The 12,914-nt window shown below is 35.4% G+C and overlaps 1 protein-coding gene across 4 annotated transcripts in view; it reads right to left on the minus strand.

The window, feature by feature from the left end:
* Positions 1 to 11,199: 11,199 nt before the first annotated feature.
* LOC133187363 (peregrin-like) overlaps positions 11,200 to 12,914 on the minus strand; it is a 12,830-nt gene continuing 11,115 nt past the window's right edge. For all 4 annotated transcript variants that reach the window (XM_061322710.1, XM_061322708.1, XM_061322709.1 and 1 more), the window contains 2 exons: positions 12,754 to 12,896; positions 11,200 to 12,582 (listed from right to left, as the gene is read on the minus strand). In XM_061322710.1, the coding sequence (XP_061178694.1) occupies positions 12,384 to 12,582; positions 12,754 to 12,896 (342 nt within the window). In that variant the 3' untranslated portion in view covers positions 11,200 to 12,383. The remainder of the gene's footprint in view (positions 12,583 to 12,753; positions 12,897 to 12,914) is intronic.

Raw genomic sequence — 12,914 nt, forward strand, 5'->3', positions numbered from 1 at the left:
TGTTTGTTTGACATTCTGTGCTATTAGAAGAACACATTAATGAATCAAGTCTCAGATATTGAATTTTTAGCTCTACTGGTTTGTTCTTGTTATAGAGGAAGAGAAAAGTTGCAACTGAACTCAAAACAAATTCTTTTTTATCTAGTGTTACATTAAGAGTTTCTGTGGAATCATTTTAATTCATTGGGTCAATGTTCGTGGACAAACATAATTTTACTGGTTCTTTGGGACACAGATGTAAATTAAGGGATAACTTTTCTTATTAAAGAAGATCCATTGAGTCATATGTTGACAAAGTTTTCATTCATAGGGATTTAAAATCCACCTGTGACATCACTCTTTTGTTTGAGCGCTCCATTATTTTTCAGGAATGGAGAGTTGCAAATTAAAATTGAAAACAGAATTTGTTTTGTTCATATTCTCCTTCCCGTGCCTCTACCTAGGAAAGAACTTAGAAAATTTTAATAAGTTTATTTTCATTAAAAGAAAATAACTGTGATACAGTTGAGAATCCAACTTGGTACCATCACCTTGTTAGGCAGGCATTCATCTCACTAAACGATCAATGCTGTTGAATGAAAACGGATTTAAATAAATTCAGTACACTTTTTTTGCCTTACTTTCTCTCTATATATATTAAATACTACTTACATGTTAAATGCATATTTACAGTGTTATCTTAAAAATATTCTTTATGATATTTTAGCAAATAATAACTACAAATAGATAAGAAAGTGGATTTTAAGCAGGTTAATATACTGGTAGCGCTCCATTCCGTAAAAGCAGTGGGCCTCAGTCCTTTCAGGGCCTCACTCCATTACTTTTTAAGAATAAAGCACTACTCGTACATTAATCCTAATGTAAATTCGTGGCTAAGAGTAACCCAGGAACTTGGTCCCCCACTAACAATGATGATTCCATAGTATTCAAAACATGTACCAAGTTTTATTGAAATCAAACCAACTGTTAGGAAAAATTTTTCACAAGCATGATATACAAAAAAAAAACGCTCTTTAGCTCACCTGGACTGAAAACTCAAGTGAGCATCCTTGGGTACGAAGGGAATTCAAGTTTGTTCAAATGAGGGTCACACCCTCTTTCAAGGGGAGATAATTAAGAATTAGTGAAAAGAAGATGGGCGTGTTTGGCGTGTGATCTGCAGGAATAAAGCGTACGAAACATTTATAGTTTAAATGTCTACGATTTGGTCGGCTGACCACAGCTGGACATACTCTACAAAGTTACGCACATGGAAAAATGTTACATTTAGCTTGAAATACTTTGTCAAATTAATATATCAGTCCACTTATCTTAATGATTACTACATGTAAAACTTAGTAACGCTTGACATAAATAATAAACACCTATAGCGTATAGTTAAATGCGATTACATGTATATAACTAAGTATCAGTAGGTTGGAAGAATTGCTTTCGCTTTCGGTGCAACAGAACCAGAATGTATCTATTTAAAAATAAATCAGTACATAAAAATAAACAGATAAACGAATTGATTGTTTGTACTAAAAAAAAAAATTAACGCTCCATGCGAGGATCGAACCAAAAATATTTCTTATGCATTGCACTGTACGGGTAACACATACTACTGAGCTATCACCGCTACACACGCTTTATGGTTTTTAAAGCGACAATAAAGCACCGCTTTTACACATCGAAATTTTTTTTGGAAAAAAGTTCATTTTTTATCGTCTCTGGGTCTTCTCTCCATTTTTTACAAATGTTCATTAGTTTCTTTGCATTAAAATGCATACAAATAATGTTTCAAAATCATGGAGAGATGACCCAGAGGTAGCAAATTTTTAGAAAAACGTGTTTGAAAATGCAACGTTTTGTATCAAATGACTCATCTAGCCAATTTTCAAATTCTTTTTTAGCAAATCAAAATAAAATATCGGGAAAATATTTCCCTTTCCTATTTCACAGGAACCCGATACATCAAAAGATTGCTAAAATTTCATGCAACAGGTCAATGAATTTTTCACTTTTCAAGTGCGCCCAGATTCCTGCCGAATGCCAATCAAAAGCGCCCTCGTTCTTTGGTGGTATCTTTTAAATATCTGCTTCTTAAGAACCACTGGTCCAAAAAAGTTGAAACTTAAATGAAAGCCTTTTTCAGATAGTGTAGATTCAAGTTTGCTCAAATCATGCCCCCAGGGGTGGGGGGAGAGGGGCAATGGGGGGATCAAAGCTTTACAAAGGAATATTTAGGAAAAAATCTTTTTCACAATGTAGTAGTGTGGAATATATTTATTTAATAAATGTTTTAAATTAAATGTAAATAAATTAAACTACCATAATAGATAAAATGTTGGATCCACCCCTTTATTTCCCTAGCCCTACCTGTAAACTTGTACACCTGTATATAAATAATTAGTTACCTTAGGGCAGGTCAGAGGTTTTGGTGTTTTATTGGTTTTCATTGGTAGTTTGTTTATAAAGTTGGATCTCATTGGTTTTATTCTTTTGGTCATTGGTTTTACCGCCAAAATATTCATTCTTTGTCTTGTTGAGAGATTACCAAGACTTCATTTTATGGACTCTCTCATGACCTTGACTTGGAGACTGACTTTTTTTCCACTTTTAGTAAGTACTAACTTTTCTTTATTGCTAATAGTTAATTAACTTGTGCAGTCTGTAAATATGCAATTATAATAAATCCCTTCTACACTTTATATTAATAGAATGAATGACCATGAGAGAAAGATATTTATTTTTATGATTGGAATTATTGATTTTGAAGATCAGTAATGTTATATATTGAAAGTGTAAATTGTTATGTTCAAATTACACTATATATTTTATGACCAAGATATTTGGTTACTTTGTTCAAAGTGAACAGATGATTTTTTTTATTTTAATGGAATATATATATTTTAATGTATACTGTATTAAATTACAGAATCCATATACATGTTTATGACATCATACATACATGTGGTAATTAAAGCCTTTTCCCACAGAATGGTGAGGAACTATTTGTTTTAATTAGTAATATTTTTTATGCCTTTATATGGGAGAAAATATGTAAAGTCTATGTATCAGTTGTAAGGGTTATCTCCCTTTATTGAGAGTCAATGTACATATAAAGATACATCTTGTCTATAATATATCATTATCAATATGTTATCTATGAGAGCTAGATGTATGTATAAATGATGCATTAATAGGATTGATTTGATGTGATATAATATTGTTGTTTTATTATATTTCAGGGCTATGTTAATATATACTGCTCACTGTGTCAATAAAATAGACCTGAACCTGACAGAGGCGTGCTTGTTTATTTACACAAACCCCTGTTACAATTTCAGTTTCAATTTTCTGTTTCAATTACAGGTGTCAATAAGTTGAGTGGAAGTTTAAGTTTCATTTATTGTCAGTGGTGTTTTGTGCTGTTGGTTCATTCACGTGGTGTTTGTAGTGTATAGTAGTCTAATTCACTAGATATAGTTAAAACAGCTCTTTTAAAACCCCAAATTTCCCACTGTCTTGTATTTATAAATTTGTGTTTTGAAATTACCGCCTTTACGCTTGTATTCATATCGAGATCGGTTTCTTTATTTACGCATTTTCGATCGAGCTCGACCTGCGCGAAATTTGTTTTCAGTTTGCAGCTTCCTGTGTAAACACGTTTTTGGTTTGACTTAAAAATTTCGTTTATTTTCTAATTGTTTGTTATTTATTTGAATTAATATGTGACTTTCAGGTAAGAATTGGGTTTATTTCATTGCATTCATTTACTCTTTAGGTATTATTTAAACGCATATTTCTTGATTTCAGTGAAATTTGACCATACTTGCACTTGTAAATTTTAGACTGTATTGTTGATCAATCTTTCCTTTATTTATAATCTTATGTGACTTGCATAGTTCAATCATTTGACCGGAAGTATATTAAGTTAACCGGAAGTAGAAATTTATTTTTGTTTTTCAGGTTTATAAATACGATACCACATTTATTTTAGTTCCACATGTGAACTACCCTCCTGTATTAAAAAGTTATTCTTCAATATTAGTCTAGCATTTCATTTGTTCAATTAGAACAACCCTCCCTTACATATTGAAAATTATTTAAAGTTACATCTGGAGTGAATAACTGAAATTTTCCATTTTTCAAATATTTTGAATGTAATTTATGAACTTAGTTTATTGTTTATTGTTTTCTATCACACTCGTCATCATGTCGAACACCAAGGAAACAGACTTAACACAGAAAGAGGAAATATCCTTCACACAGACAGAAGTTCAGAATATTGTAGATGCTTTATCAACAATGAAAATAAAGCCGAAAGCCGACACTCCACAAGACTTTTTACAGTGGATGGAATCCATGAGCAAGTTATCTGAAGTGAAAATGGAGCCCCAGTATGCTAGTGGTACCACAGCAGAATCAAAATCAGTGGTTAACATCCATTATCCAAAAATCTCATTCTTCTCTGGAAACACCAAGACAGACACAACCTACGATGTATGGAAATACGAGGTTGAGTGCTTACTTAGAGAATCGTACAAGCCAGAAGTCATACATCATGCCATTAGACGTTCTCTGAGGGGAGAGGCAAGTCGAGTTATTATGCATCTTGGCCCAGGAGCTTCCATCGCTGCCATTATGAATTAACTTGACAGCATATATGGAACAGTGTCTGAAAGAGAAGATATACTGGCAGAGTTTTATAGTGCTCATCAGAAAGAGGATGAAGAATGTGCCACATGGAGTTGTCGTCTGGAAGATATCATCAGTAAAGCACAACAGAAAGGCCTAGTAGGTTATATAGAATCACAAGAAATGCTGCGCACTATGTTCTTTAAAGGACTACGCCCAACATTGAAGGACATTTGTGGTCATTTATATGACAAATGCCTTACATTTGACAAATTGAGATCAGCGGTCAGGAAGGTGGAATTGGAGCATCAGCCACCAACTGAAAAGAAAAAGCTGGCTACTGCAAAGTCTGCAGTTCCTGCAGATTCATCAACAAAGAGCTTTGAAACTCTTGAAGCCCAGATCCAACAACTGACTAGTGAGGTTAGGGGAATGAAGCAGCAATATAGCTATAGTTATAACCCACAGATGCCTCAGCAATACCGACCAACAAGACAATCCTTCCAGCGAGGAAGAAGGCAGGGAAACTATAGAGGAAATTCCACTCAGGCAGTTAGGATGCCACAGTCAGATGTTGTTTCAGACACACCTAGGTATAGGAATGAGTATGAAGTCCCTACTTGTTATAAATGTGGGCAGAAGGGTCATATAGCCATTGGATGCCGTGTACGAATGGATCATAGAAGAGCGTATTTAAACTCCAAGAAGCCAGCGTCTGGGGACAAGGGGTTGGCAAGAGAACAAGGAGTCCCAAAGTTCCAATAATTGGATCATCGAATGAGATCAGAGTGTCCATCAATGATATATCGTGTACAGCACTTATAGACACAGGAGCTACGGTCTCAACGATTAGCGAATCCTTTTATTATGAGAATCTTAGCAGAGATGTTGAACTACATTCTATAGAAGAGGCCATAAGAATAGAATGTGCAGATGGACAACTTATGCCCTACATTGGATATGTCAGTGTTAATCTGACACCATTCGGCATCCCTGGACTAGACAAACTACATGATTGCTTGTTCCTTGTTGTGCCTAATAGTACATACAACTCTCATGTACCTGTATTAATAGGGACAAACATTTTACAGAACCTTATTGATGTGACCAGAGAGGAACATGGTTCTAGATTTCTACAGGAAGTAGCTATTCAGACCCCATGGTATTTAGCCTTCCGTTGCATCATACTCAGGGAAAGAGACCTACAGAAGAATGGATATGCCTTAGGACTGGTGAAAAGTGCCGAGACAACAAGAGTTATAATTCCCCCTAACAGTAACATCACTATCACTGGATATGTGGATAAGAAGATTCCATACCAAAAAGTTACTGTGATGATGCACCAGTCGTCTAAGTCTTCCATACCAGATGATGTTGATATAGAGGCAACACTACATCCATATCTATATGATGAATGCCAGATATTGCCCGTGACAATCAACAATATTACTACTAGGACCATTTCCATTTCACCAAAAGCAGTTGTCTGTGAGATTCAGCCTGTGGTCATAGAGGATCCTGGTAAATTCTCTGAGAGTGAACCAACTGCATCACCTGAGTTGGAGAGAATATTGAACAAGATTCATTTACCAGATGACATCACTGAAGAAGAAAGACAGGCTTGCAGAGAATTAATAGAATCCTATCAAGACATCTTTTCAACTGGCGATTTAGACATAGGAACAACGGATAAAGTAAAGCACCGGATTGAATTATCTGATGAGACGCCATTTAAACAGAAATACCGGAGAATACCACCAGCCATGATAGAGGAAGTGCGGTCCCATATCAAGGATCTCTTGGCTGCTGGGATAATTAGACCATCTCATTCTCCTTTCTCATCAAATGTGGTCTTAGTTCGTAAAAGCGATGGTTCACTACGCCTTTGCATTGATTATAGACAACTCAACTCTCGGACCATAAAGGACAATTATGCATTACCAAGGATTGAGGAAATTTTGGATTCTCTCTCTGGTAATACCTACTTCAGCGTCCTTGATATGAAGTCCGGCTACCATCAGATCGAGATTGAGGAACATCATAAAGAGAGAACCGCATTTACAGTAGGACCTCTGGGATTCTATGAATTCAACAAGATGAGTTTCGGTTTAGCAAACGCCCCAGCCACGTATCAACGTCTACAAGAAGAATGTTTAGGCGACTTACATCTCAAAATTTGTTTTATTTATTTAGATGATTTAATTATTTTTTCTTCTTCTTTCAGACAACACCTTGACCGACTCCAACAGGTTTTCCAACGTATTCGAAATTATGGTCTTAAACTTTCTCCTAAAAAATGTTCTTTTTTCATGAGCAGAGTCAAGTATGTAGGACATATTGTCTCAAAGGATGGGGTTGAGCCAGACCCAGATAAAATTTCCAAAGTCAAAAACTGGCCAGTACCTACTAATTCTGAACAGGTTAGACAATTTTTAGGTTTTGCCGGATACTATAGGAAATTCATCAAAGACTTCGCTAAGGTTGCTAGACCACTCATTGATGTAATGGCTGTTGGTAAGAAACCCAGAAGCAACAGTAAGCAAAAGGCAGATTCCAAGTGGAAATGGAATCAGGAACAACAAACGGCATTTGACATCCTCAAAGAGAAACTGACATCACCACCCATCTTAGCCTATCCAGACTTCAGCCAACCATTCAAACTGCATACAGATGCATGCCAAACAGGATTAGGCGCAGTTTTATACCAAACTCAAAGTGGGTCAGATAGAGTCATCGCCTATGCCAGTCGCGGATTAAGCCGCTCAGAGAAGAATTATCCTACACACAAACTTGAGTTTCTGGCGCTGAAATGGGCAGTCACTGAGAAATTTGCAGACTATCTTCAAGGAAAAGACTTCACCGTTTACACCGATAACAATCCCCTTACTTATGTTTTAAGCAGCGCTAAACTGGATGCTACAGGACACAGATGGATTTCTTCTTTGGCTAGTTACAACTTTAAAATTCTTTACAAACCTGGAAAAACCAACATAGATGCTGACAGCTTATCTAGACTCAAGGAAACTGAAACTATTTCTTCAGAGTCCATCAAAGCCATATGCCAGATAGGTCAACCTTATGCAGAGACATTATGTGTAGATGAAGAGATATGCCAGTTTATGCAACCTGTCAGTGAACCTGGAGAGCATTTTGATATTGTTTCATTACAAGATGATGACACTACTATTTCTTATTGGAAACAGCAAGTCCTCAAAGGAGTAAAACCTAGTAAGAACTCGCTCCAGACTGAAAGTGACCTTATTTTTCATCGGAATTTTTCAAAACTAAAGATAAAGGATGGAATATTGATACGAGAAGTTAGAAATGAGGGAAACACGTTAGAACAGCACATCATTCCAGCCTCATCTATTCCAACAGTAGTGAAGTATCTCCACAATAAGATGGGACACCTAGGCCGTGATAAGACTTTATCATTGGTACGACAAAGGTTTTATTGGCCGAGAATGCAAAAGGATGTAACAACTTGGATTGAGAATTGTGAGAGATGCATCAAGAGTAAGAGGCCAGCTGAGAAGACAGAGCTAGTAAACATCACTACATCTCAGCCATTAGAGTTAGTATGCATGGACTATCTTACATTGGAACCATCAAAAGGAGGAATCCAGAACATTTTAGTTATTACAGATCATTTTACTAAATTTTCTATTGCAGTTGCAACAAGAAACCAGACAGCTAGGACAACAGCAGAGGCCATCTTCAACAATTTCATCATTCATTATGGAATTCCTGAGAAACTTCACTCTGATCAAGGTACAAATTTTTGTAGCAATATTATTAAAGAATTATGTTTACTTTTAGGTATTTCCAAATCCAGGACCACTCCATACCATCCAATGGGAAACGGAATAACCGAGAGATTTAACAGAACATTGTTGTCCATGTTAGGAACACTAGAGAACTACCAGAAAGCTGATTGGAAGCGACACATCAATAGCCTGGTACATGCATACAATTCTACCATAAATGACACAACAGGATTTACACCATTTTTCTTGATGTTCGGGAGAGAACCGAAGTTGCCTGTTGATGTAATTTTTGGACTGTCAAAATCCTATGATGAAGACAAATGTACTAGCAAATATATTGCCCAGATGAGAAAAAGATTGCAAGAAGCATATAAGCAAGCACAGACAGCTATAAAATCTTCTCAGCTAAGACAAAAATCCAACTACGACATAAGAGCCAGAGCAGCCACATTGAATGTTGGAGATAGAGTGCTCGTCAAAATTGTGGCTTATGATGGCAAGCACAAAATATCAGACAAATGGGAAGATGTACCATATGAGATTCTATCCCAACCAAACAAGGACATTCCTGTTTTCAAGGTGAGGCGAGAGGATGGCGAAGGACGATGTAGAGTTTTACACCGCAACCTATTATTACCAATAGGATCCAAGTTTACATCCTCTTTACCTCCAGTACCCAAACCTAGACAAAGAAGGAAGGCGGAGAAAAGAGAAGAAACTGTAAATATTAATACAAGTGATTCTCTTTATATTTCAGATACTGACAGTGAATTCTCATTTATAGGTAACCCTATAGTGTCCGAGAATTTACTAACAAAGACCTCCTGTCAAGAAGGTGACGACCTTTCTTCGACCGGAGAAGCTTCAGCACCTGGTTCAGAAGAGGACGCTCTTCAGCAGCAGGAGCCTGCGAATCAGACTGAGGGTGAGGTTGAAGAAGAAGATGAAGTAGTAGAAGATGAAGTTGTTGAAGAAGCAGACGATAATCAGCCTTTTATAGATGAAGATGAACCAAATCAAGATAACCCAGTTCCTGCTCCGCGGAAGTCGGCAAGACAAAGAAAGGTTCCAGAATGGACCAAGGACTATATTATGATGACACAAGGTCAACCAGAACCAGACTGGCTACGTAGAGCCAACTTTGTAAAAGAGATGATGAAGGATGGATTATTACAGAGTGTGGACTCTAATTTGTGCCAGACGACTCTTTTAAATATTGTGTCATCATCTCAGTAATGTGTTTTTAATATTTGTACATATCTGTTATTTTATGCCGTAAACTTCACCGTTGAATGACGTGGACGTCATTCTGCAACCAGGGGGAGGTTGTAGTAGTGTGGAATATATTTATTTAATAAATGTTTTAAATTAAATGTAAATAAATTAAACTACCATAATAGATAAAATGTTGGATCCACCCCTTTATTTCCCTAGCCCTACCTGTAAACTTGTACACCTGTATATAAATAATTAGTTACCTTAGGGCAGGTCAGAGGTTTTGGTGTTTTATTGGTTTTCATTGGTAGTTTGTTTATAAAGTTGGATCTCATTGGTTTTATTCTTTTGGTCATTGGTTTTACCGCCAAAATATTCATTCTTTGTCTTGTTGAGAGATTACCAAGACTTCATTTTATGGACTCTCTCATGACCTTGACTTGGAGACTGACTTTTTTTCCACTTTTAGTAAGTACTAACTTTTCTTTATTGCTAATAGTTAATTAACTTGTGCAGTCTGTAAATATGCAATTATAATAAATCCCTTCTACACTTTATATTAATAGAATGAATGACCATGAGAGAAAGATATTTATTTTTATGATTGGAATTATTGATTTTGAAGATCAGTAATGTTATATATTGAAAGTGTAAATTGTTATGTTCAAATTACACTATATATTTTATGACCAAGATATTTGGTTACTTTGTTCAAAGTGAACAGATGATTTTTTTTATTTTAATGGAATATATATATTTTAATGTATACTGTATTAAATTACAGAATCCATATACATGTTTATGACATCATACATACATGTGGTAATTAAAGCCTTTTCCCACAGAATGGTGAGGAACTATTTGTTTTAATTAGTAATATTTTTTATGCCTTTATATGGGAGAAAATATGTAAAGTCTATGTATCAGTTGTAAGAGTTATCTCCCTTTATTGAGAGTCAATGTACATATAAAGATACATCTTGTCTATAATATATCATTATCAATATGTTATCTATGAGAGCTAGATGTATGTATAAATGATGCATTAATAGGATTGATTTGATGTGATATAATATTGTTGTTTTATTATATTTCAGGGCTATGTTAATATATACTGCTCACTGTGTCAATAAAATAGACCTGAACCTGACAGAGGCGTGCTTGTTTATTTACACAAACCCCTGTTACAACAAGAACAGCAAAGCCATGTTTAGTCATATTGATGTGAAAACATCCTCAGATGTTTAGATTCAAGTTTGTTCAAATCATGACCCCCTTAGGTAGGATGGGGCCACAATGCACTATCAGAGTTTAGCATGTGGATGTGTAGGAAATATTTCTCAAGAACAGCAAAGCCATGTTTTGGAAAATATTGAAAGATCTACTTTGCTGCCAACTTCACACAATAATCCCACCCCACCTACCCCTCCTCTCTCTCTCTCTCTCTTTTTTGATCACATTACATTATACAACACCACCACTAGTGATTGGCATGTCATTCCCTAGTAAATAAACAAGAACAGTGTGTGTAAAGTTCTGGACCTTTACAATACATGTTCAAAACTATCAAGTCCATCAATAATGCAACACAAGTAAAATAATTCATACAATTTATTCTCTGTACAAAACACAAGTTCATTTTCATTAAAAATATGTTTGAATAAAATAATGAGGAAATGCTGCTGGAAATGGAAATTAAATATGGCAGTAATTCACAAAAATCTGGCATTGCTTGTATTTATAGTACAAGGGTTATTCCTTGTTACCCAGAATTCTATTTTTAAAAAAATGAAACACATACTCCAAATATTCAAGAAAAACTTAAAAATTAATCTGCATATGAATGAGGCATCAGTGACAATTAAGACGTACATATAACATTTGATCCAATAAAATCTGTTATATAATTTGGACACACATGTACATACTTAGAACCATCAATAACAACAGAAATACATAATGAAGTTCTTAACACCAAAACAAATGACTTATAAACAATAAATAGTAACAACTGAATGGACAAAACCTTGTTGCCTAGTAAAACATATATCAGATGGCATACATTACAATGATCAAATTTATATCTCTTTAGCTAATACACTTTCCATTTAGTGTGATGCCCTTGTAATTTTGTTCTATGAGGCAGGGGGCCTAGTACCGACTATCAAACATACAATCTTCTCACATTCAGTTAAAAATTCTCTACATCATCCAGTACAATAAATAATATTTCTTAGATTCTCTATAAAATGAACATGCAAGTACTTTTTCTTTTTCATATGGTGTTCATAGAATAATTTGTTCATTTAAATTTGTAAATGTTTATACTCTAATTGTTCATGTCATTTAATGACAAAAGAATTAAATTCCATTTTTATGGAGGATTTCAATTTGCAAATTCATATAAAAGCGCTAGGTTTCCTTCAGTAATTCCAATTCATTACATATACATTGCACTGAAAACTACAGCTACTGAAACAGTTAGCTATTGAATGATAAATATACCCTAAACTCATCCCCAAAGAAGTGCAAACATTCAGATTTCAAGCTCTAATATAAAATCAGAATCTACATGTAGCTTCTTAAAACAAAAGTGAGAATCTTGTCTCCTCTGTCTATCCGCAACCAGACATGGCATTCCTAGCCTTTTCACAACTCCACCATTTTGAAATGTCCAAGAAAGAGTAGCATAAAACTGTATGCCTGCTCATACTTTGGTGTGAAAAACTAGTGAACTCCATGTCAAAGCTTGTCTTCCCACCTGTCCGCTGTTGTTCCTCCCTAGTCCTGATCCTCTAGCTCTGAGTCCCCAGACAGGGGATTGGGTTCTCCTGTGACACTACATCTGTGGAGAATCGCCTTTTCGTAAGCCTTCTGGACAGCTTTCCTGACGTTGGGTTTTTTGTTCTCTAATAATTTAGCCTTATCCAACCCTGAGTCCACTCCTAGTGGTTCCAACTTATTCCTTGGTAGCCACTGCCTGTGATAAGTAGAAAACCATGTCTTAGCATTTCTTTTAGCAAATATAACCAGTGTATATCTTCACAAAGTAATATCTATTCATGTACTTTGTTTCAGCTCACTGCATAAATATAAATTACTGACAAGACTCATATTTCTATGCTATATACTTTTTGAAAGGTTACCATACCATGTGCGTTTAGTGTCAAAGAACAGGATGAGGTAGACTGGCTCATCATACTTTCTCTGTAGAGCCAGTACATCATCAGGAGGAACCGGTATTGGTACACCATTGTGAAAGTAACCAGTTTTTGGCATTTTGGGATTAATTATCTGCAACCAAAACAAATC

The sequence above is a fragment of the Saccostrea echinata genome, unplaced genomic scaffold (assembly GCF_033153115.1).
Source record: "Saccostrea echinata isolate AGI-Se365-2 ecotype Australia unplaced genomic scaffold, CSIRO_AGI_Sech_v1 ptg000015l, whole genome shotgun sequence".
Classification (NCBI taxonomy): domain Eukaryota; kingdom Metazoa; phylum Mollusca; class Bivalvia; order Ostreida; family Ostreidae; genus Saccostrea; species Saccostrea echinata.